The sequence below is a fragment of the Ostrinia nubilalis genome, chromosome 24 (assembly GCF_963855985.1).
Source record: "Ostrinia nubilalis chromosome 24, ilOstNubi1.1, whole genome shotgun sequence".
In the NCBI taxonomy this organism is placed as follows: Eukaryota; Metazoa; Arthropoda; class Insecta; order Lepidoptera; family Crambidae; genus Ostrinia; species Ostrinia nubilalis.
Genome location: NC_087111.1, coordinates 7,044,595 through 7,071,344, shown reverse-complemented (window position 1 = coordinate 7,071,344; position 26,750 = coordinate 7,044,595). Strand labels below are relative to the sequence as shown.

Sequence of the window (26,750 nt, the reverse complement as noted above, 5' to 3'; positions counted from 1 at the left end):
CATAATCTGTTGGGAAAAGTTGGTTGCAAAAAAAAATTGGTTGCAAATAAGCGTGTAGCGCCATCTATTGTAGTATTTATAACTTAGACACACTTTTGCTTTGATAGATTTGAGACGCTAGATGGCGCTAATCATAACATTTTACCTACACTGTACCTGATTGTGCAAAACGGAACGGCTTAATATGAAAAAAATATAGAATATAGCCATAAAAAGCCTTTATTTTAACGCTGCATGAATTTCATGGTTATTTACTTATTTAAAGCATAATTAATTTAATCGTTTTATTGTTTAGGAATTTGTTGTTACACTATCGATAACAGGCTCTGTGGAAAGAAACGGTTTAATTAAAAAACAAAAAGTAAAAATGACGTTTGTTGACAAGTTCGTTTTGTTATCGTCGAGCCGATTATTTTCCACCTTTTTTACTAGACAAAAATTCCAGTGTATCAGTGCAGTTAGATTTCATATGGATATTAGGAATGAAGCAAAATCCTCAATGGAAATTGTTAACATACCTCCAATCATTTCGACATACCGGCATGCCTTGCGGACGTTCGATGACAATTTCAAAAACGAATTGTCGACCAACTTGAGCAAGTTAAAAATTATGATGGATTCGTTAAAAGCGGAGGACCTGGGCTTCGACGCTAGCCTCGGTGATCCATCGACATGGTCCAGGCCGAACAAGGCCCCGTGTACATACATAGAAGTGTTTCAGAATAGTCAAATAAACATGAGTATATTTGTGCTGCAACCGGGATTCAGAATGCCTTTACACGACCACCCGCACATGCACGGACTGTTAAAAGTGATTGTTGGCGCTGTGAAGATCAGAAGTTTCACGGAGTATCCCCTGAAAGAGGCAGTGGACACCATAGACTTCGTGGTTCGCGCGAGGCACGAAGCAGCGCGGCTAGCCCAAGGTATTCACAAACGTAGGCGATTGTTCGCGAAAGTAACCAACAACAGTGTATGTAGAGCTAATTCTGAAACTTGCACACTGACTCCGACAGTGTCAAACTACCACGAAATAGAAGCTTTAGATATGCCAGCAGCATTTTTTGACATCCTCTCTCCGCCTTATGATACATTAATCGAAGGCATTGGACCTAGAAGATGCCGCTATTACCAAGTAGCTAATGAAATAAGTACTAATGTAGTTGAATTACAAGAAACCGATGTACCAAGATGTTTTTACTGTGATCAAGCACCGTATTTAGGGCCGATACTGGCTTAGGTACAAATATTGGTAGTGCTAATAGTAATATTGTTTTAAATTATGAGAATTTGTTTCTGTACATAATTTCCACATTATTATGTGGCAGTGTTGACCAGTCACTGATGTCTACATTTCCCTGACTTGAAACTTAAGTATTATGAAATGACACATGCATAAATGCACAAGAATACTTTTAAAGTTGTGATTTGTCTACATATTTGAATTCAATCAATCACAGGCTTGGAACTATGTTGGTTCTGGAATTGTGCTTCATTTATTAAAATGAGGATCAGACGATTATAATAGAATAGCTGTTATGTGACAAAGATTATTGATGCCAGCAGTTGCAATATAGTTAATTATATCCACACTTAAAATTTTTAATACTGTTCTTAGTGAAAACTTGTTAATGTGTGTTAAAATAAATTTATTGACTACATTGTTCTAATGTTAATGTGTAATAGTAAATTCCATAGTAGTTTTAAATCATTACATAGATCCTTTATTGTATGTAGTAAACAATAATGCTCTTTGGAAAAATAGTAGTACCTAAATACATATTGTCACATGATTGGAATGTATTTACAAATATGAATTTAATAATTGTTAATAGTTGCCGTAAAGTTTGTTATAGTTCAAATGGGTTTGTGCCTTCATTTCAACAGATTCTAATATGTATTATATTCTATTCATAAGTGTGTCGATACTGTTTTTGATGCACTAAAAGTAGTTACCATAGTATTTAGTTACAATTATGTTATACTCACTTTTACTGTATTATTCTGCCATTCAATTTAATGTAATTCAATAGTTCTATGATAATAGTTACTATTGTGTAAAAAATACATTTGACTTGCCCTAAATTATATTAAATAAAGTATTTCTATTGAATGTTAAAATAACATTAAGTAGATAAGAGTACATGTATTAGAAAGTTTAAATGGTGGAAAATAATCCTAAATAAATAATTAAAATTCAAGTGTTCTGTTATTCACCAATTACATTTTAAAATATTGTGTGACAGCATAATGTTGTATTGAACACTTTCAAATGTCTATTATGCCTGTAAACTGGGCAGTTTAATTAATAATTAATTCAAACAACTTTTTACTGAATGTAAATGTCCATGTCCATGAAATAATTTTTTTATTTTTTTTCTTGACTCATTTTCACATTACAATAATTTTACTAAAGATTTTGAACATTCCAATTTCACAATTATATTGTTAAAGATCATCAATCAATGCTACGTAATTTATAAAATTGTAATGAAGTGGCGCACAAAAAATTAAAATTAGCAAATTTGATCTCTATTAATTAATGAAATAAGCATAAAATGCTGTTGCCACATTTTTGAACTTATATTGATGGTAAGTTTTTAAATTATGTGTTTTATTTTGTTGCAAATCATAATTTTCTAGTTTTAATTACTGTGTTTTTACAATTTTGTTTTATTTAAGAAAGAATTTACCTAGTTTAAGATTATTTTCTGGGCATAGTATTGATGTTTTTGTTAATAAAATCTTTAATTTGTTAAATATTTCTTTTTTTCTCATAAACCTTTTCGTCTATAAAATTCTAGAATATTATTTAAACGCTTACACACACTTCTTATTACAGATGTAGGTAAAGGTTGGTCAAAAATAAAAAACATCTTAGTAATTGATTAATGATATATTGAAGATAACAATAGCATAAAGGAAATTCACACATTCATAACAGTAATTGCACAAATAATAATGATTTAATAGATTATTTATTGCAGTAATAAAATAGCAAGTTAAAATAGCTGTCTTTTCTAATTCAATTTACTCCATTTCGATCCGATAAGGCATACTATATTCAGCACCAAAATCTATCAAGGACGATGGATGACAATATTTTTGAGATTTGACTTATTAATTGATTTTTTTTAGCGATGATGCTTTAATGATGATATTAAATAATTTAAGCATTCTAAAACTCTTGAAAGTCCTTGATACTTTTCTCTTAGAAGACAGATTTTATTAAAAAACTTATAGGTTCTTTAATACATAGTTTGCGTTTGTTTTCTTTAATAAAAACTATTGACAATAACACACTTGCGATTATCTTAACATTTTCACTTTGATATGTTATCAAATGCACGTACCATGATGTCAAGAAGTCTAGGTAAGTTAGATAACTTGTGATTTGAAAGTATATTAAGAACTTTATCGAGCAGTGGCGTCATTTATGCCAAGGGGGTACCCATTCATAATTTACGTTTGTATGGCAGGTGGTATTGCATGCCCCTCCTATCATAACAGCTAATCTCAATTCAAACAGCTCAACAAATAAGGTCCACACTAAAGTAGAATACAGTACTTTCACATTTCTAGGCACCTTGCAAACAAATAATAGCAAAACTACATAATTACAAAAACTTAAGTGTGCCTTATGTAATTTTATTTAGGTTATTGAATTCTTGATTCGAACGAAATAGTTCGTCGACCGGCAGGGCATGTTGAAATTTTTTGCGTATCAATTTGGACGCTCAATGAAGTACCTACTCATGATGTAAGATAAGATAATTTCAGCAATTTACAACATCCAAACAATGGTATTGCGAAAAATGACGATTACAGAAAAAGAAAACAATGATATTTGCACGAAAAAACAGCGTAAAATTAAGTCACAAGTAAAAACGAACACCAAATACATAGTTTTCGACGAAGTTAAAACTAAATTCGTATTACGTAAAATTAACTTTCGATATGAATAAAAATTTGAGCGATTACACACAATAATTATTACACTCGTTTAAAATAAAACTAATATACACCTGAAAATGCAATATGGAATTTATTCGTGTATTATCACATTATTTATTAATATTATCTGTTTATGCACTAAACATCATAATAAAAATGTCATGGTTTTTACACTATCGAGGCTCACCTATAGGTATGCAATTTGTTTTAACATAAAGTAGCACTTTTCTGGTAAATTTTTCATTGCACCCTTTACTACATAAACTCGGTGCATTGCTGTGTTCCAAAGCCGAAAAAATATCTACATTTGTGTATATTTATTATTTATACAATATTTTCCCTTTTTGTTACATTTATAGTTACTAATATAATCTCAATAACGTTGGTACGGCGCTTACATAATATGCATCTCACTCGAATATATCTTACTCCCTCTTATCCTATAAGGGTGACAAGAACAAGTCATTTCGCATCACAAACTTCGAACAACTGGAATTTTCATAGTAATTTTTCCATTAACATATAAATTTTAATGGTAGAGAGGACGAGAGTAATTTGAAAGGCTAAGTAATATTTTATCATATAAATTTATTAAGATGTTGGCTCTTCCAACTAATATATCCTTGGGATAAAAAGTTAAGAATATATTTATCAAATTCGATCTAAATATTTCCTTACCTATCAAAGTTATTCTCTAATTTATATAATTTTGGAAGTTTTTATACACATTTTACTAAGTTATAAAATATCCCTTTACCTTCATTCTTGTACTTAACACATCTAAATATTTCGCTCTCCTAACTTTTCCTTATTACAACATTCAAAATATAACTATGTTAATTTTACTATAAAAGGGTTCAATAATATGATTATTGACTAATATTATTTGTTAGTTTACCTAAGACTAATTCAGGCAGTGTGAAGGTACAATTATTAAAAACGCGGGCATTCAATCGATTTTGAAGCTTCTACAGTTTATTATTTATTAATTTATATATTTATTTTGTGAATGAGTCTTGCAAAAACAAGATAGATCTAGATTAGAAATTTATTTGGACCATTATATTATTTTGGTTAACCATTATTTATTGTTAAAATATTTATTGATAACAAAATTAAGGGAATAATAAAAAATATAAAGTTGAGATTTTGTTATAAAACTTATATAAAACCAATGGACTAGCAAGTGCGTTGTTTTATGATTCCAGCACTGAGTTGGTTGTTATAAGAAGATCGATGAACTTAATCTTATCAATGTAACTATTCTTTATGTATTATTTTGTGTTTACAATGAACGACGTAGTTACATTATGCGGGAAATTGATCGAGACAGTGTAAACACGGACTCCAGTTAGTTTCGCCGTACACACGGCCACAGTGTTAACTATCCATTTCCGTTTTTGCTCTCGCTGTCATCAAATGGTGATTCTTTGCGATAGAACGAGATGACATGACAAGCAATGGGCAGTTAACGCTGTTGCCGATAGTACATCGCCAATACTTCAGAGTGCGTGCTCGCGTTTTGTCTCGGCCAATTTCTCAAGTAACTGCGCCAGTATAAAATTAGGTAACTCATGCAGGTTAAACAGCGGCCTATCTCAACGGGGTAAGGTGTGTATTTGCGTGGCCAAACTCAGTGCGATCACAGTTCGTTTATGCGGGTAACACTGGCCGCTCGCCCGCGCCGCCGGCCAAGTCGAAAACTGCTTGCGCGACTTCTGCAGCTAACTTGTCTGCTGACTGCAAAGAAAATGGTAAAATAAGTATACACTCAACACACTCATAAACTTCAAACACGACTAAAAATAACAGATTTTAGACGGTGATCAGTGCCTGAGGTATGGGAGCGGTACTATAGATGACCCACGCTGAACTGTCCCACCAAACTCAATGACAGGGGGGCGCTACCATCGTTCAACTATATGGTTTCCAACATGGCAAAAATCGGAACCAGCGATCCGGTATTGACGGTGGCGCCCCACTGTCAATGTCATGCATAGGAGTATTTTGGAACTATAACAGTGGGTCTAGACAAAGTGCAAATTATAATCGCAAACCAGTCGAAAAGCCCCTTTTTTGTATGGAGTTTTGACGGATTTGATTTTCGATTCGATCAAAAAGTGTGTTTTGTCTAGGGGGGCAGGAGGGTGATTTTGTGACGGTCAAACGTCATCGAGACTTCAGATTTGTATGCATCTTGATATGTCAATGTCACCCCTCCCATGCTCCCATGCTGCTCTCATACCTCACTGGCTTGAGTTTAGACCTATAGAATGTTTGTGCCAAGCTTAGGCTTCACACTCTATTTTTAAGACATCCATTAGCCTGGTGGTTCGCGTTTCCGGACGACTATGTCGCGGTTTCGATCTCCGCCATCACAAACGTTACTTTATTCCTGTCTGCAGCAGAGTTGCAGCTATCGGAACTATACTGTTGCCATAATAACAATGTTGGCAACATTGTTTCGGCAGCTGAAGGCAAGAACGTAATACCTCTGTGGTTAATAATTACGAGCGAAGAAAAGAAGCAATTCGATTTTCTTCTATCGGTCTGATCATCACTTTCTATTCTATTAGGTGGGGTGCAGGACAAGAGCTTTTTTGTCTATTCGTTTAAAATCTAAGGAAGTTAAAGTTTAAAACATTACAAGAGTTTCTTCGGTATGGTCAAAAAAACACATACCTCTTGTGTATCAGCCTCCGAGTACACCCGTACAACGTCTTCAGTGCCTGAAGGCCTCACGAAGGCGCGGCCATGTTTGTATCCTGCTACAAGCTCGTTGATTCTGGTCTGTAAGCCTTCGGGCGCCGTGCAGATACGCTCCGCATCCGTTGTTGAGATGGCGTTGCGGTCCTGGAATAAGATTGAATTGTTAATTAAAATAAACATACAATGGGCGGTAATGCCTGGTGACTCTCTCAATGTAACTGCTGTAAATTGCTCATCATCATTTCAGCTAAAGCCTGGAAGTAGTGATCGTCCTGTATAGTCTGGTCTGCGAGCACGTAGAATTTTGTCCAATGACCCCAAGCTACCCATCCTTATCGCTCGCGCGTAATTATATTGCTGTCGCGACTGTGCGACGGGCGCCCGCAGTGAGTGTGCGATGAGGATGGGTAGCTTGGGGTCATTGGACAAAATTCTACGTGCTCGCAGACCAGACTATACAGGACGATCACTACTTCAGTGCTTCAGTTCTGTCCACAGGACTATACATGACTTAAATGACGTTTTCAGCGAAGAGTTAGCACGTGAACGAATTAATGAATGAACTGGTTAATCAGTTTATCTGTTGGTGAAGTTTTCAGCTCATCTTTCGACATGTGCATTTATACCACGCGCGCATAGTACGGTGTGATGGTTTCAAAGAAGAATTGGTGCGTGAACGAACTACTGGGTCATTCAACTCATTTTTTGACAAGTGACGAACGAAAGAGTGAATGGATCCTTCAGGTCAGTTTCTATACTATGGCATTACGATAGTAGATGAAACTCATCTCACCTGTACAGTGACTTTCAGCTGGCGGCAAGGCAGGTTAGTATAAGCCTCCATCCACTGCCTGGCATTGATTCCTCTCGCACATAGCACTGTTTCGACCAAGAAGAGGTCGGAGATTGCGTCACCGACCGTCTCGTTGGTCATGATATATTAACGATCTTAGAGTGCGAGCTTGAGATGAAGTTTAGAACGCCCCAGTAACCTCGTAGCACCTTAATAGTTTACATAAGTTACCTGGGGGGTTTACTTCTCATTTTATCCTTTCGAATGGATGTATGGCAAACGAGTGAATAGGTCATTCAGCTCGCCTTTTGACATTTGACCGAATGAGCGGACCAGTTAACTCACCTTTTGACATATTGTGAACGAATGAGTGAGTGAGTGGATCATTCGGCTCATTTTGTGAATTGTGAATGAACTAATGGGGGAAAGTCCGAGAAAGGAACACTATTCTCACCTGTACAGTGACCTTCAGCTGGCGGCACGGCAGGTCAGTATAAGCCTCCATCCACTGCCTGGCGTTGATTCCTCTCGCACATAGCACTGTTTCGACCAGGAATAAGTCGGAGATTGCGTCGCCGACCGTCTCGTTGGTCATGTTATATTGATGAGCAAGGGCGATAACATCATAAGCTTAGAACGCTCCAGAATCCTCGTAACACCACAAAGCTTGCGTGAAAGTTACTTGGGATAGACAGTATAGACACCCAAGAGTATCGTCGAAGAAAAAGTCAAATCAAAGGGTCAATCAGCTCATCTTTTGACATGTGAACGAATGAATGAATGGACTATATTTAGGCTTGATTTCCTTTTAGGCTGACATCGGAGACCGACGTCAGCGGCGTGCACGATTACACACTAGTTCTATGTAATCATCTGCCGCTGACGACGGCGTTGCAGTGCGGTGCTTCATAGAACATTGTGTTTATTCGTACGCTCGACCGATGTACGCGACCGACGTCAGCGTAGGAGGAAATCAAGCCTTAAACCTGACTTACGTGATGCTTTCAGCGAACAACTGACACGTGACCGAAGAATGAATAATCAGCACATCATCTGACATGTGAAGAACGAATGAGTGAGCTCATCTTCTGACGTAAGCACGAATTAATGAGTAAATAGATTGTTTAAATAGTCTCACCTGAACAGTAACCTTGAGCTGGCGGCACGGCAGGTCAGTATAAGCCTCCATCCACTGCCTGGCGTTGATTCCTCTCGCACATAGCACTGTTTCGACCAGGAATAAGTCGGAGATTGCGTCGCCGACCGTCTCGTTGGTCATGTTATATTGATGAGCAAGGGCGATAACATCATAAGCTTAGAACGCTCCAGAATCCTCGTAACACCACAAAGCTTGCGTGAAAGTTACTTGGGATAGACAGTATAGACACCCAAGAGTATCGTCGAAGAAAAAGTCAAATCAAAGGGTCAATCAGCTCATCTTTTGACATGTGAACGAATGAATGAATGGACTATATTTAGGCTTGATTTCCTTTTAGGCTGACATCGGAGACCGACGTCAGCGGCGTGCACGATTACACACTAGTTCTATGTAATCATCTGCCGCTGACGACGGCGTTGCAGTGCGGTGCTTCATAGAACATTGTGTTTATTCGTACGCTCGACCGATGTACGCGACCGACGTCAGCGTAGGAGGAAATCAAGCCTTAAACCTGACTTACGTGATGCTTTCAGCGAACAACTGACACGTGACCGAAGAATGAATAATCAGCACATCATCTGACATGTGAAGAACGAATGAGTGAGCTCATCTTCTGACGTAAGCACGAATTAATGAGTAAATAGATTGTTTAAATAGTCTCACCTGAACAGTAACCTTGAGCTGGCGGCACGGCAGGTCAGTATAAGCCTCCATCCACTGCCTGGCGTTGATTCCTCGCGCACATAGCACTGTTTCGACCATGAAGAGGTCGGAGATTGCGTCGCCGACCGTCTCGTTGGTCATGTCGATGAAGTCTAGTAGCAGTTGCGCCGCTTTGCACTGTTCTGGTTCGCTGTAGGAAAAATATATGGATAAGTATAATTTTGACTTGATCCTTAGGGCAAAAAAGGTCTTGAGTGGCAACGGAACTGAAAACGTAGTAAGCAGGCCATAGCTAATCGGTGGACTGACGATCTAGTGAAAATTGCGAGAAGCTACTAGATGTGGACAGCGCAGGACGGGTCGTTGTGGAAATCCTTGGGGAATGACTTATTTAAAACTTCATAGTGATACATTCATCTATCGTTTCGCCAGGCCTGTTCATCTCCGCGAGTTTGCATCGAAAACAAAACACTCCTGAGATACCTAATCGACAGGACAATCACGAGCGAGTGTTGACGCACGCACGTGTCTTCTTCACCCATTGCGTTGTAAAGATAATAAAATATATTTTGTAAAAACGGTGGTGTAATAAATACTGTGCAGTATTTTAACTGCATGAATAATAATAGAAACACAAAATATAATTCATGCTTATTCATGTATTTCCTCCGCCATTTTCCGCAGTTTGGCACCTCACGTCACATCATTTTACCGAAGTCAGCCCTATGACACGGTAATACTATCATACAGTATTGTAACTTAATATAAACGGACGAAACGCAAGCTTTCCTTCGAAATTTAAATCTCGGTATGCGCTCGACATGCAAAAGTCGGGGGTGTCGCGAATGTGCCACTGTAATAAACGGACGATGTGTTGTTTTTACCTATTTGTACAGGGTGTTAGGTAAATGGGTTTATAAGCCGACACTAGCCCATATTAACATAAGCATATAAATAAATGGTATGGTGAAGTCAGTGATATCATAATTTTATTTTTTTAAATTTTCATACAAAATAAAGTTTATAAAATCAGATTTGTATGAAAATTCAAATGGACAACACGCATAAGTTGTAATATTAAGTTAAATTATGACTTAATTTAAAGTTTAGATCACACACATTACACTAGTTTTTATTTCACCTCAATCCATCCAGTATTACCGAAGATAGAGCCTCGAGAAGTTTACGGACATTTTAAAATTTTCAAAAATTTCCAATATTCGCGCGTGACGTCACAACATGATTTTGCAGCCCCCGCACGTTAACCCATTTACCACTTTTTGTCTTTTTCCAACTAAAATAAAATTTTACCTATCTGACAACTATTGTTAGTTGTCATCGTTCAATCACATTTCAAACTAGGCGCTAAAATGTAACCATTATTATGCCACCTATTGCCAATTTTGTGCACTATGAAGCCTTTTTACATTTATGCACTTAAATATAAATTTTCTGGAAAAATAACCAAGTTTGTGTCTCTGTGCTCAATAACGAGTAAATAGTCCAGTTATTTGTTAATTTTACTTGGAAAGTTTTCCGGAATTTTTGAAAATTGGTGAATAAATAGATTTCGCTGTTTTTCCGAATTTTGTGACCTCGTTTAATGTACCTGCTAAATTGCGAGTTCTTTTTTCTTTGATCATGGCAGGACACGCTGCCGGGTGTCCTAAATATGCTGAAGTAAGTATAAAAAAAATCGCGTTGCTGAAGTATACATTTTTTTTTGTCTTGTTTGTTTCTACATTACATAATTGTATCCTACTAATATTATAAATGCGAAAGTTTGGATGTCTGGATGTCTGGAAGTTTAAAATAAAGTAAAGTAATGTTTATTTCTCACCAACATAACAGATAATATTATGATAACAAACAATCAGGAAAAACAAAAAATAAGAATGTTGGTGATTGATACCTGAACTAGGAAGATTCCTGTGTCTCAGGTTTGTTACTCTTTCACGCAAAAAGTACTCAACGGATTTTGTTGAAACTGTACAATATTATTGTTTGTAACCCAGATTAACATATAGGCTATAATAAATTATTTATGCCGATCTGTGACACTAAATTTCACGCGGATGAAGCCAAAGGCAAAAGCTAGTCGTGAAATAAATAGGAAAGTTTAAGGATCTGAAACGTGGTCGCTTACTATGGGCCTTATAAGAAGGCTCAAGGTCACCCAAAGGGTGATGGAGCGGGCTATGCTCGGGGTTTCCCTGCGTGATCGAATCAGAAATGAGGAGATCCGCAGGAGAACCAAAGTGACCGACATAGCACGCAGAATTGCTCAAATCAAGTGGCAGTGGGCGGGACACATAGCTCGTAGAGACGATGGCCATTGGGGCAGAAAATTTCTTGAGTGGCGACCACGGCACGGGCTGGAAGACGTAGCGTGGGCAGGCCTCCTACTAGGTGGACCGACGATCTGGTAAAGGTCGCGAGAAGTACCTGAATGCGGGCAGCGCAGGACTTTTAATTATGAAAAACCCATGGAAAACCCAAAGGCCTCTCGCCTTTGTCCAGCAGTGGACGTCATTTGGCTGTAACGACAAAATAGGAAAGAATGTAATTATCAAAAATCTTCTTTTAGGCAGCATTTTTCCAATTTCGCAACGAGCGCGGCAATCACACTTAACTAACAGACTAACAGAGAGCATAGCGAAATCTATTTTAATCACCAATTTTCAAAACTCCCGGAACACTGGACTATAATTTAATTGATATAAAAATTTGGGTAGATCTTCTCAAAAACAAAAGAACTGGTGCTAAAAGGGTTAAGTGACGTTTAGACATTTGTAAAGGGGCTTGTAGAAGGGGAGGCTATGGTGCTGAATGTGGATTGACTCGAGTGTCATAGTAACTTATTAGGCTGCTAAGCTTGATGATAAAACGAAAAATATTTTATTCAATGTACATAGTCTGGTCATAAGTTCTGTCATATGATCTCGTTTTCTAGTTCTGAATGAAGTGATTAGTTATAAGTATGATACATAATACAATTAGTTACATAAAGTAATATACGATTTACTTATTTTTCAAGACATTTTCCTATTATTATTACTGACGGGATTGCTACCATGTATCTTAGTTTTGAGTTTCCAATATTTCGGCACTGTTGCAAGCGCTATGGTCACGGAGTAACTGATGAAATTAAAACCAGACATCGTTCAGATGTGCGTTCAAAAGACCTGAGATTTAAAAAAATCTCACGTATTGTTTAAACAGTAAGCGAAAAAAAACTGACTTGAAAATGGAATACAAAATGATAAGGTATGGTAAATGATAAGTCTTTATCAATGAAGAAGCAGAAGTTCAATTTCATGTGTCCTCCATCTAGGCTAGTTTCCATCGTCCCTCAAAGTTTGGCTGCGGTCTCAAATTTGGGCTTAATTGAGGTATTTTTTGGGTGAGAGGCATAAGAACTAATGCCATTTTATATCAAAAATTCATACTTAGAGGTACTCAACCAGGTACAAAGTATTTCCTTGTATGTTAGTCTGCCACTCTTTAGTAAGTCCCGAAATCCCCGCTTCGGCTCCCCTACTAACCATTCTAACCATTGTACACAGATAATATCTTACATGCAGCTTTTCATGTTACTACGTCACATTTTCAAAATCCGCGCGGAAAATCGCTCCTAGCGGAAGAGCGCACTTTGAGCTTGAATATTTCAGTCATTTTTAAAGATATCAAAAAAGTAAAAATACAGTATTCATTCTAATTTTTTGTAGTTTTTTTTGGCATCTTTAACAAAAATTGTGCGCCATGTCCATTATTCAAATGATGATATCGATTTTCTGACTTCACCATACTATTTATATGCACATGTTAACATGGGCTAGTGTCGGCTTATAAACCAATTTACCTAACTTGAACGCGCTAATCTCAGGAACTACCGGTCCGATTTGAAAATTTTCTTTCAGTGTTAGATAGCCCATTTATCGAGGAAGGCTGTAGGCTATATACCATCGCGCTACCAGTAATAGGTGCAGAGCAAAAATGAAAAATCTTGCGAAAACGGGTTTTCACGCGTACGAAGTCGCGGGCACAGCTAGTCCTGTATAATAATCAAGCATTTTGTAGGCCTCAATCGAGGCGCATACATTTATGGTCGCAATTTATAAGATTTGTAACTAAATCCTAACACAAATATATTTTTTAATTTAATCTAGTAATCATAAAACAACATGCATTTTTATCCTATTTCATTCATAAAGTATTTTGTTTGTCAAAATAAAATAAAAAATGTATTCACAAAACTACATAGAAATTCTAAGTAGGCAGATGTAATGAAAATAGGGTCTGCAGGTGGGCAGCCCTATCGCATGTTGTCATACCGTGACGTACCGCGCGGCTGTTGACATTTATTTCAAAAATATGGCCGAGTTGGAATACTGTATAGATAATATTACCGTGCCTATGACTTCGGCGCAGTGCCGATCACTGACGTTTGTCAACAAAATGGTGCTCGACTCTTGAGACAAGCTAAATTACACCATATTGTTAACGACATTGAGCATATTTTTTTTTTAAATACCTTCGCGAAGAAAATCTTCTTATTATTCTGTTATTTCGCTAATAGAGATAATTTCATCCACGAAGACGCGCTTGGTCGGATCAGGCTCCCCGCACCCCGCGCTTTCCTCGACCCCGCGTGTTTTCGTGGATGAAACGAACTATAGCTAAGGGTATTGTGATCATCATCTCCTCTCCAAAGGCAAATAAACTGGTTGGGTTGGGGTGACCTGTTAACTAAATAACTAACTCACCCCTCCCTAGCGATCTTTGCGATAGTCCTCTTCGCTTGCGCACTGTAAACCACGGTGCCGTGACCATTCGCCTCAAAATATACGCCGACGTCGTAAGACAAAGCTGCGTGGTGAAGATGTTTCACACCAGTCTTTACGCACGTCACGGGGACTTTCTGGAAAATAATTTAAATCATTATAAATAAACAATAAAGATAAAGAATATTGGCTTATCTTAATATCTATGTAGGGGAGTTTCACTCATGCCTTTTAAACTTTTTTGCCACAAGGCATAAAGTTAACTTTTCCCATCTATCTCTAGAGGAAGATTAACCATGATGAGTATTTAGTTAGGTGTAAAAACTTAACTAACTAGCAAACAACTTGTAGGTATTAATATTTCCTAGTGTTAAGACTCACTTCTCAAACTAAATTAAATTAATTAAAAAATCGAACTGCCTAAGCTGGGAATCGAACCCATCTATTTTACACCAAAATTGGATCAGATCAGAACAGAGATTTACTTGACATTTAAAATATTCTATTTTACTTTCAAGCGACGAATCCTTAAGTTCATTTACGTTTGAAATGTAAATCTAAGGCGAATATCACACTGCACCGCGTTCCGCTGCGGTACGCGGGACGACAGATTTAATCATTATATGCAAGTACCTCAGTTTGTATAGAAAACACGCGCGGCACAACACACTGACAACGCGTTTGCGCGCGGGATTCGTTATAATATGTCGCCACGCGGACCGCGGCGGAGCGCGGTGCAGTGTGATAATCGCCTAACACACTCACTTGTGGAAAACCTTGGGGGAGGCCTTTGACCAGCAGTGGACGTCATTTGGCTGAAACGAACGAACGAACGAACACTCACCAACTCCTCAGTAATGTATTTAGTAGAAGCGCCGTTAGCGTACGCAGTCTGAACCAGCCCCAACTTCAGATCGGTCGCCTCGCTCGCCTTTAGTAGCTCGGTGATATAGCTGGCTAATAACGTAGCTATGCGGTCACCGTCTAGAAGGTTCATTTTGTCTCTGAAAATGATGGTTTAAAGATAAGTGAGATGTTAGGGATGGTCAAAGACAGATAACTCTTATCTACTGCTCTAAAAACGGTTGTTGAATTATTGAAGCGGTCAGCGAAAATCAAGTCAGGTTTGGGATTTTGTTCATATTTGGATTAATTGTACTGCTATATGACCTGAATGGATGTGCATCATTTTTTTTTATGAAGCTTAGTTTCTTTTTTATGAGCGTTCAAAAAATTTGTAAAATTTTAGGAACAGATTTTTTGGAAGCTGTTGTTGCTATTATACTAGTGGACTTTTGAGAATAAGTAACTGTTTTTCTTACTATTTACGTAACTCGCCAGTGGCGCCAACTGGTAACAGCTACTAAGGAAACCCTTTCACACTCGATAGTGGCAGAAATATAAAGAGGTTTGGTTTCCCCATAAAAATAAATAAAAAGTTAATAAGTAGCCACATACTTGTCATCGAGATAGTAGTAGACGATCCGGTCGCCATCTCCGTCTAAGGAAGCCACGCGCTGGAAAGGCGCGTGTTCGACTCCCACTGGGGGCTTCTGAGACACCTTTACGAAGTCTGCACCGCACTGGGGACATAATATGAAAATTTTGAGATATAATAATAAATAATAATAACAAAAATAACTATATTTATGAAAATAACTAAGCGTTGTCGTCCTTGCTAGCAAAGGATCTCGAAACCAAACCACGTAATTTCCTCTCGAACTATCGCGTTGAGGCCATGTGTTGCGTGTTCGCCTCAACAGCTTTCCTTGAGCGAGCTATAATACTCTTTTATTTCGTCTACTCACATTCAAATTGAGTTTCCCTCCATTACCGCCCAAGTTGTAGAGGTTGAGATCCAGCTCGCCGTCCAGGCTCTTCCTGATGATGTTCAGCTTCTTCCCGCCCACGCCGTTGGCGCCGTCCACGTATAAACTGTTATACTCGAATACTGGTAACTACCAGGCTATAGCTACCACCATCTTACCTAAGTCTGTCCATAACAGCAATAATACGGGACTATTCCCACCTCTCGTTCCCACCGCTGCAACTCCTGTGTAGCCAGGATCTAAAGCTTGACCGCCAATAAAAACCCAACCAGTGAAGGTCAAGTTTATCCCGGGGGAAAGTTAAACTGTCATTGGACCCGCAACGAAATTAATCAGAAGAACATAGGAGGAGTCCGAAGTTAAGGTTCGACTTCCCCCATAACAACAATGATAGCAGCATTGCTGTATTCCGGCAGTTGGATGTAAGATAGCCAGTTTCTCTGTGGTTGAGGATTCTGGGCGAAGCTCGCTTCTACCTTCAGCCTGATCATCACTTTCCACCAGGTGAGATGTAGACCAAGAGCTTCCTTGTTGTGTATTAAAACTTGGCGAATGTTCTCGAACGTGCCTACTAATTATAGTTCGCGCAACGAGAGTTGAAGCCATATGTTGCGTGTTCGCCTCAACTTTCCTTGAGCGAGCTATAAATGTTTTGTTTCGTCTACTCACATTCAAATTGAGTTTCCCTCCATTCCCGCCCAAGTTGTAGAGGTTGAGATCCAGCTCGCCGTCCAGGCTCTTCCTGATGATGTTCAGCTTCTTCCCGCCCACGCCGTTGGCGCCGTCCAAGTATAAACTGTTATACTCGAATACTGGTAACTACCAGGCTATAGCTACCACCATCTTACCTAAGTCTGTCCATAACAACAATGATACGGGACTATTCCCACCTCTCGTTCCCACCGCTGCAACTCCTGTGTAGCCAGGATCTACAGCTTGATTGCCAATAAAAACCCAACCAGTGAAGGTCAAGTTTATTCCGGGGGAAAGTTAAACTGTCATTGGACCCGCAACGAAATTAATCAGAAGAACATAGGAGGAGTCCGAAGTTAAGGTTCGACTTCCCTCATAACAACAATGATAGCAGCATTGTTGTGTACCAGCAGTTGGAGGTAAGATAACCAGTTCCTCCGTGGTTGAGGATCCTGGGTGAAGCTCGCTTCTACCTTCAGCGTGATCATCACTATTCACCAGGTGAGATGCAGGCCAAGAGCTTCTTCGTTGTGGGTAAAAAAAAACTGGCGAATGTTCTCGAAAGCGCCCACTAATTATAGTTCGCGCAACGAGAGTTGAGGCCATGTGTTGCGTGTTCGCCTCAACTTTGGTTGAGCGCGCTATAATAATCTTTTGTGTCGTCTACTCACATTCAAGTTGAGTTTCCCTCCATTACCGCCCAAGTTGTAGAGATTGAGATCCAGCTCGCCATCCAGGCTCTTCCTGATGATGTTCAGCTTCTTCCCGCCCACGCCGTTGGCGCCGTCCACGTATAGAGTGGTGTTGTATTCGCCGAACACTGGCAACTTCTGGCGAATGTTCTTGAACGCGCCCACTATTTTTTCGTAGTAGCCTGTAAGGTGAAATTTATAAATAAATATAGAATGTAGAGCTTATTTGAACATTTCACAGACCGGCATCTAGTTCTTAACTAAGCAAATCTTATATGAAATCAGATTTTTATGAATAATATTTGGGCAATGATTAGAAGTTGTTTCCACATCAGCCAGACAGTTTTGACAGTACCAACTCCTTGCCAGACAGTTTTTTTAGGATAGCTGCCAAAGTTACGATGACCCAAACTTCATGATTCACCACAACATTCTATCCTATATTGGGAGCATATGCTGACAAACTTTCAGCTTTTATAAAATGACGTAGGTCTGGCGTCACCAGCTCTTTGTCTAGTTTTTTTTTAGATAATTTATGCTACATGCGTAGAAAACTCAGATCCTATCGATGATTTTAGATGACAAACATAGGGGTTATCACGTAAAATCGATAAAACGATGCGAGAAAAGCTTATCGCGGCGCGTATATAAACCTACGGGTCAAGACACCAGATAAAATTGTTTATTTCATTTATGTAGTTATTGTGACTAGAAAATAAATGATCTCAATACATTTTTTTTACCAAGTGATCGAAATTCACGCCCGTATTCACAAACATTACTATGAGGTCTCACAGTGCGCGTGGACGCACAGGGTGACACTCGAACAACCACAGAGCTGTATTCAACGCTGTGCGTTCGATTTCCTGCTTCACTTAAGCAGGTATCGTTTGTGAATACGGGTGTTAGTAACTTTAAAAATAAATGACGTCACGCCACTGATTTTCATACTAATGAAAAGTAAGTAGGTATAGTCGACAGCACATAGTTTTGTTGAAAAATAGCGCTTATCACAACTGCTTAAAATACTACAATGTTTAGACGGATATGCTGTTGTCTGTAGATATCATTTGATTACTTGGCATCTAAATGCTTATTGTTGCCAAATAAAAGGTCATCCAGATAACACAATGCAAAAGGTTACCTTCTTCGGTGGGCGTGCCGTACGTATTGTCATTGCGACACTTGACACAGAAGTGAAGGATGGGAGTGGTGACGATTCCGAATTCTTTGGGGGTGCCTTTAAGGGCGATTACGCCGTTAGCCGCCGCTGCTGCTAAGCGAGGGCTTGTGTATCTGTAAATACGTGTTACACATTGTCAAAACTATACCTTTATACATATATGCAGGGGTTAGATGAAAAAGAAAGAGATCATAGAGAGTAACTTAAAATTATTATTAAACTCGTCAACTGAAAATACTTGTACATTAAGTTTGACTGTAATATCTATAAGCTGCTTACGTGGAATACAATTTCTTGTTTCCATAAAAACTTTGGACCTTCCTTTCATCCTTTTAGTGGGCAAATTTTGGAAAATCCTATCTTAGTAACCATCTGTCTGAGTGAGAAATTTCAACACAATTCATTCAGAGCTATGTGTTGATAGATCAGTAAGTAACGGTTGCCAGATTTCGTATATTATTGAGCATCCAAAGCATCCCTCAAGCAAGAGAAGTCTTTCAAGACAAAGAATATGTATTAAACATCATAATAATGTATTAAACTGTCACCTGGTGTCCATTCCGATGAAGACGCTGGCCTTCAGAGACATATCAGCGCCGACCTGCTTGATCACCTCGCCCGTCGTTGATTCTAAGTCATTGTCACTGTGAAAAAGAAAACAGTTATATTAGGTAACCATAAAAACATTTCTTCTACATTTTTCAGAATTATTTGTCATGAAAAAAAGAACTGTTATATCCGAAAATCGGGGATTGTGGTGCTCGAATTTTTGTACCTAGTTTCGTAAAAGATTTTTATTGGCTTTCGTTTAATCCCAAACAATTCTAATTTACACAATTTTATCTCCGTTTTATTTAATTCAACAAAGAAATTAACTTTTTTCTCGATTCTTATAAATGCTGAAAATCTAATATTCTCACAACTTTTCCTACATAGAGTTGCAAGATTTAAAAGATCTATAAATAAAACGTCTTGTCTTATACCTTTAATAGTTTAAACACCGTCTTCGCAGCGCAATTATTTAACTGCTTCTAAAAATAGGTACCGAGATATCCGGCCGACTCGCGGGATTCTACCTGTCTACATAGAAGTTGCCTGAATTGATTCTGAGCCTTATTCCAAAGATATAAAGTTACATATCCATTGGTTCTTGATAGCATGACCGTACGGACATTGCAAAACCATATTGTATAAGGGACGTAGCAGACATACTAAATTACTTTTTTCAGTAAAGTTTGGTAAATCGAGACGATGATAAAATTAATGCAGTTGCTAAAATCTGATTCGAAACACTATGGATCATACTTTGAATTTATGTGTCAGTGATTAGTCTTCTATAGATGACCCACGCTGAACTGTCCCACCAAACTCAATGACAGGGGGGCGCTACCATTGTTCAACTATATGGTTTCCAACATGGCAAAAATCTGAACCAGCGATCCGGTATTGACGGTGGCGCCCCACTGTCAATGTCATCGACAGGACAGTCCAGTATTTTGGAACTATAGCTTGTTCCAGCGACAAGAGCTGTCAATATACAGTGGGAATCGCCCGTCACACTCGCTTATATCGAAACTTGACATTAGCCTAGACAATTTGATGTGCCTGATATTTTATGAGCAAAAAATTAGTGATAGTCACAGATCACAGAAACTAAACCTAAAGGGAGATGTGATAAGGAGGCGGGGCCGGTGTCGCAGCAATATGCCCAAAAACAGAACACATTGCTCGTGAAAGCAATGATGACAGTAGTGACGTCATAATGTAAACAGCTTAAATTGCTTGCGTATTATTCCAACGTTGAGTACTGATACCGCAGTGGATAATGAGCACATATTTTGATTTCTTTGTATGTGTGAATTTCTAATGCGATACTGAGTTTCGCTTTCGAACTCTGCGCATTAGTTGGCATCTCTCTCTCTCTCTCTCTCTCTCTCTATGGTGATAGTCATTCGTTTTTCCGTCGACGGTGTGACAGGCGCCTAACTTTAACCCATCGTCTGTTATCCGTAGGTGCAGTCGTTACTGTCAGTTAGGCCGTTCGGTTTTATCGCCTAGGCACTGGAAATAGAACTAAATTCCTCCACCCCATTGACATAGATAGGGACTTATGTCATTTTGGGTTAAGAGTTCAGCCGTAGAATCATATTTTGGCTACCCGCCAGTGTAAAGGTGTTGAATTTATTAATATTTTCGGTATTTGAAATATTTTATAGGATAAATATAGAACTAATGTTTTTAATGACAACTAGGTATTTCAGTCATTATCGTATACAAATTGAAATAGTAAATTTTCCTACTGTTATCATCTAATTAGTATAGATTTATTAATTCACTTGCACTCATTAATGGTACTATTGATAGGATTTGTTGTTGATTTTTCGATTGTGGTTTGTGGATTTATTTTATCACAAAAAATAACAAATACTGTTCTGAACACCGCATTAAAATTGGTTCAGCCAAACACGAACCATCTCGCGTGTCACGGACAATCATTAATATGGGTCAAACTGAGAATCTCCATTTTAAAGGCCGTCGCACATTTATCAACCCGGAAAGGGATCGCAACCGTATCAACTCGAGGCAGTCAGTAGTTTTTGTATGAAACTCCATACTGCAACGCACACTTATCCGTACCGTAACGTAAACGCCTCGCGGTTGACAGCACGCGAAAGGCGATACGGTGTTGATCCCTTTCCGAGTTGATAAGTCTGCTATGACCTTATTTCGGTTAAAAATACATACAGGATATAGGTGACCATAATGTCTTGGAAAGCACAGACTAAAGATCGTCAAGCTCAACTAGGTCTACACATATAAAAGTTTAACAACCACATCGCCCTGGTTTCAATGGATTCAAGGAATAAGTTCTGGAAACCTACATTTGTTACCGACCGCAAAGCAAACACGCGTTGTTTCTTGTGGCCTCGTACAGGGTTTCGTATTGATCTTATGTAATCATTCAAGAGGACTTAATTGTTTTTAAGGCTTTTGCCATAGGCGGGAATTGTCCTCCCTTTAGAGTTTCAGATTGCATCCAATCTACATTCAGCTAAGGTCTGCTATCTTTAGATGATCGGCCGTCTTCCAAGCCTCCGCCAGAAACATCCAATCCCAGCTAACTTCATCATTTCAGCTACTGAACGTCGATTCTCATTTCTTTTTTGAAGGCACGCGCGCTGGTAGCTTGAAGAGCTTTTCCAGCTTCACCGGGCAGAGTGGCGAGTACAGAAGGTACTCTAGCCGTTTGACGATCGTCGGTGCGCGTGCGAAGCCCAGGCTCGTACGCGTGATCGGGCCGTATCGAGAGCATAACTAGGCTCCCGATCAGTGGCGAACCCAAATAGAGGGTTGCCCACCGCGGTGTTGGACCAAAGTCCAGCCTACGCGGGCTCACTCTAGTGGGCCCGATCGAGGGGACTACGGACGCGGCCTGAGGGCGCCACGGTAGGCTCAGACCTCGGCTCAGGCCGTGTCCGGGGGATGGGTTTGGGATCGATTCCCATAACAACAACCTTTCTGTAACATTTATAAGGTAATCTATTCACCTTGTTCACCGACGATCTGGGCAAGATCGTAGAAAGCACCTGGATTGTAGAAATCTTTGGGAGAGGTCTTAGTCCAGCATTGGACGTCTTTTGGTTGAAGAAATGAACATACAGTGGGGTAATTTTGTAGATATGCTCACCTGACATTAGCGAGCCTGGTGGCAATCTCCTCCCAGCTCTGTTCCAGCATTTCGCCGTCGGGGTCGATCAGCTTCACCCCGTTGTCAGGCTCCAGGTTGTGCGAGGCGGTGATCATCATGCCTATTGTGCGACCTGCGGAAATGTTATACAGTGTGAGTCACGTTAAAGTGTACATATGAAAATAGATGAAACTAGACCTATTTTTATCGACAAAAAAGAGGTCAACATTTTTTTAAGTTTTTTTTTTTAATTTTTATAGATTTTTTTTTTCTTCCAATTACTTATTGTAAAGAAAACGTAATAACTTTTAAACTAAGCGGTATATCCTGATAAAATAAAAACAGTAATAATGCTAAATAACAGGCGATACTAAAAAAAAATAGAGACATGCGATTTTTGGTTTTACAAAGATAATACGATAGAGAATAATACAAAGTAATAAAAACCACCTGTTATAGGGGCATTTTTTACCACACGCACACTACAATTATGACGCACGGATTGATCGGATCAATCTCCCCGCACCCTGCGCTTCTCTCGACCAAAAATTTGTGGGGCTCGTTTTCGTGGATGAAACGATCAAGATCTATCTTGAACACCTATCACGATTTATTTTTTTATTTTAAATAATATGTCATTGTCTCTGTTTCATAAATTGGCGTGAATGGTCTACTTATTGCTGTTCTGGGCGTAAGTCTAACTTAGGTTCAACAACAGACCACAGTACAAAATAAAGTACAGAAAGTGCTGCGGCACAGTTTTAATATAAAACAGCTTGACTATGGATCATTCATTTTGAATTTAATCGAAACTTACCATTTTTGACGCGGGAGCGAATCACCGCTAGCAGGCCCATGCGATACACTACATGTTCCAGTAGATTGGCTCTGTAACGTACAAAGAGGATTTCTATTAAAAAGAATAGCAAACAGGCTATCTACACTACTATAGCTATCAATGGACACCATGGTTTTAGGAATTTTTTAAAGATTTAGATTGAAATCTGCAGCAAATAAACCAGACATTATTTTATGATATTGTGAGCTCTCCGTAAACATAAAAAGTCACTCGCATAGGATGGCAATATGAATAAAATCAAAACTGCCTGTCTTTCATCTATACTTATATAATAAATCTGTAGAGAGGTCAATTCTGTACATGAAATATATTTTCAAAATAACTATCAGGGGGTGATTAGTGATCGATACTGATGCCAAAAATGCAATCAGTAAAATTTTTGTCTGTCTGTCTGTCTGTCTGTCTGTCTGTCTGTATGTTCCTTATAGAAACAAAAACTACTCGACGGATTTTAACGAAACTTAGTACAATTATTCTTCATACTCCTGGGCAGGTTATAGGATACTTAGGAATTCCCACGGGAACGGGCATTAGCGAGAAAATCCTTTTGTATGAAAAATCTAAACCGCTTAAGTTAGACGCTTGAAATTTGGCAAGCAGGTACCTTAGTAAACTTAAAGCTTAGTTATAACAGGATATTGCAAAATTCCTACGGGAACGGGAATTAGCGAGAAAAAACATTTGTATGAAAAATCTAAACCGCTTAAGTTAGACGCTTGAAATTTGGCATGCAGGTCCCTTAGTAAACTTAAAGCTTAGTTACAACAGGATATTGCGAAATTCCAACGGGAACGGGAGTTAGCGGGAAAAAACATTTGTATGAAAAAATCTAAACCGCGTAAGATAGATGAAGGGGGTAAAACGGGATCCACGCGTACGAAGTCGCGGGCGTCCGCTAGTATCTAATATAGAAAATGGGATTACTTGCTTATCAATCGATCCTCAATTAGTTTGTACAACCGAACTGATAGCAAGTGATAAGAAAGCTATTATCTAGAACATTGGTTCCCAAACTTATTTGAGACGCGCCCCCTTTCGACCATACAAAAAATTCCGCCTCCAGTCAAGAGTCGTATCAAGTCTTGAATGCATTCTCTCAGCGGTCGCCGGTTTCTTACAGATGGCCCGCTCTCCCCTTTAAAGGTCTTTGCGCCCCCCACTTTGGGAACCAATGATCTAGAACCAGTACTCATCACTTTATTAGTAACAACAATTTTTGTTTATAAATGGATATAAAAATTAGAACAAGTCCATTATGATTGCTAAATATAGCAACAATGCGCTGGTCGTTAGGCATGCCAATTAGCAACTATTGTTATGCAATTAATAATTAGCTATATTATATTGTAGGTTCATATTTTTAGACTCATGCACTATTTAAAGTTTTGTTTAGTCAAACATCATAGTATTATCCTGTAGTGATATCAAGCAATGGCTAAATAATGATTTAAATATGTTTGTAAATATTGAATGTGTTTAACTACCCTTACCTGATTTGAACATTGCAGAAATTTATTAAATGCATTATTTTATATTTTGCATGAGATTTACAATCAGGTAACAACATTTTAGTTGCAAACATCTCTTCTATTTACATGTAGAACATAATAAAGGTGAAACTGCATCATCGTAAAATAATAAACACATTCAAAGTGATTTACAGACACTCATTTAAAGCATCTTGTGTATGAGAGTGTTTTAATATCAATATTATCATAATAAATGGAAAACCAATAAACATAAAAGTCGGAACAACAAACAATAAAGGGTATTGGTTTGGGAGAGCTTGGCTCGGTGCCAGGTCGATGGAAAGGTACTTCCGTTGCTCCGAAGTGGTATTTTTAAATGCGGCAATATATTTTACAGTTGACACAGTTATTAGGTCAGTCTGTTACTTATTAGTGACCAGATCAAAGAGTATAGTAGGGCTTACCTTTATTTTTAAATACATCTTTTGTAGAGCAAGTTATTTGGCATATTAAACACTAGCTTTCCGCCCGCGGCTTCGCCCGCGTGGAATTTTGTCTGTCACAGAAAAACTTTATCGCGCGCGTCCCTGTTTCAAAAACCGGGATAAAAACTATCCTATGTTCTTTCCCGGGACTCAAACTATCTCTATGCCAAATTTCATCAAAATCGGTTGCGAGGTTTAAGCGGGAAAGCGTAACAGACAGACAGACAGACAGACAGACAGAGTTACTTTCGCATTTATAATATTAGTTGGGATGAATTGGTGTCATTTATGAATCTAAGAGAAATCTTTTTAGTTATGAAACTTACTTTTAAATATGAGTTCGAAGTTTTTAAACTGTTAACTGTACAGCAGTTCTAATCTATTAGCAAGAACAAATTACAATATCAAATGCTTGTTCATTATGGATAATCTAGCAAGCCATGAATAATGTAAGTACTTTTAATTAATGACAATGCCATGCATTTATGTGGACATATTTTAATTGTGCATGCAAGGTCGTAGGCATCGCCCAACGGTTATACTCGTGAAGTCCCAAGCGACAAAAACGGCTATCGTGCCCGCAAGTGAGCATAACCTATGACGTAGGTCATTGTTTTGCCTAATAAAACATTATCAGGAGTCATTGACCATAATCACTGTCGCTGTGACGAACAACTTCCCGTTACAAATACGTAGGAAATCTTATGACTCATAATTTAAAGACAATTCGTTGGTAACAGATCAATTGCTTACGTGACACTATTTACAACATATTAGAGAAAGGGCCACAAATATTACATAAATTGCCTCAGAACGACCTCAATATGCAGTAGCTGACGAAAATAGCCAAAAATGGTCAAATTTTTACTCACTTTGTGCGAAATCCGGCCGTTCCGTATTGAATGAAAACATCGCTAGTTTTTGGGTGCATTTCTCTGGCGAACGCGTACACGACTCGTAAGCTACTTGGCGGCATTGTAACGCGAAATTTATTTATATGGGCGCGTATCGCTCAGGTACAATCACTTGGAATCAACAAACGAGATTTCTGCATTCCCGCTGTGATAACTTTCAATGAAAAATGACATTCCAAACGTCAATCGAATTCTGGTGCTAGCCGACTAATTTCAAATGTACGTAAGGTGTGTTCCATTTTACTTTGAAGCCATACATTATGCTTTGAACATTATTCTTGTTTTTCAATTTGTGAATCCATGTAATTTAGTCGTATAATCTTAGCACATTTAGGAGTGACATCTGTCAAAATATGAAGCATGCTTTTTGTATGATAGCAAGTTTCAAATATTGTCACTAGATGGCAGTAAGTACAAGTAATAGTCTTACTATTATTTAGCAATAGATGGCGTTATAAGGCTGTGCTGAACTTATTAATGGAAGGCAAGCTTTTTTACACGACTTCAGTCAAGTTGTATTTTTTTACTATGTAATGTTCTTGTTAGCTAGCTACCTATGTACTTGAATCAAATGTTTTTTATTTTCTTCACCAAGAAGATTTTATTAACTGCTGCAATGCGAGATTTTGTCAAGATTTAATACTTTCCCTGCCCGGTTCAGAGGCATGTTTACGGGATTTTTTTACTTATTACTAACTTTAATAGTGTTGAATGCTCCATAGTCGGCTGGCCACACGCCAATGGCCAATTACTTAGTCCGAGCCAGCGCCACTCCATTACCCGCGGGTGGCAGCGACGCGTGCGCAACTAAGGTTGTAGTTAAATACCCACATTCCCACATACCTAGTTAGTTTCCTAGGTCATTATAGTGATGAA

The 26,750-nt window shown here is 38.4% G+C and overlaps 2 protein-coding genes across 2 annotated transcripts; one reads left to right on the top strand and one right to left on the bottom strand.

Annotated features, from left to right (window-relative positions):
- Window positions 1–377: 377 nt before the first annotated feature.
- Window positions 378–2,760, top strand: LOC135083852 (2-aminoethanethiol dioxygenase). Its single transcript, XM_063978591.1, has one exon. The coding sequence runs from the start codon at window positions 470–472 to the stop codon at window positions 1,238–1,240; it is 771 nt and encodes a 256-aa protein (XP_063834661.1). The 5' UTR covers window positions 378–469; the 3' UTR covers window positions 1,241–2,760.
- Window positions 2,761–2,877: 117 nt separating this feature from the next.
- Window positions 2,878–26,068, bottom strand: LOC135083751 (phosphoacetylglucosamine mutase). The gene is made up of 12 exons (XM_063978491.1): window positions 25,833–26,068; window positions 22,965–23,035; window positions 22,148–22,280; window positions 19,008–19,103; window positions 18,421–18,572; window positions 17,256–17,458; window positions 15,521–15,645; window positions 14,907–15,066; window positions 14,045–14,199; window positions 9,279–9,468; window positions 6,637–6,807; window positions 2,878–5,694 (listed from the first exon to the last, which is right to left on the bottom strand). Exons 1-12 carry the CDS (start codon window positions 25,934–25,936, stop codon window positions 5,608–5,610), a joined length of 1,647 nt encoding a protein of 548 aa, XP_063834561.1. The 5' UTR covers window positions 25,937–26,068; the 3' UTR covers window positions 2,878–5,607.
- Between the last annotated feature and the right edge of the window lie 682 nt (window positions 26,069–26,750).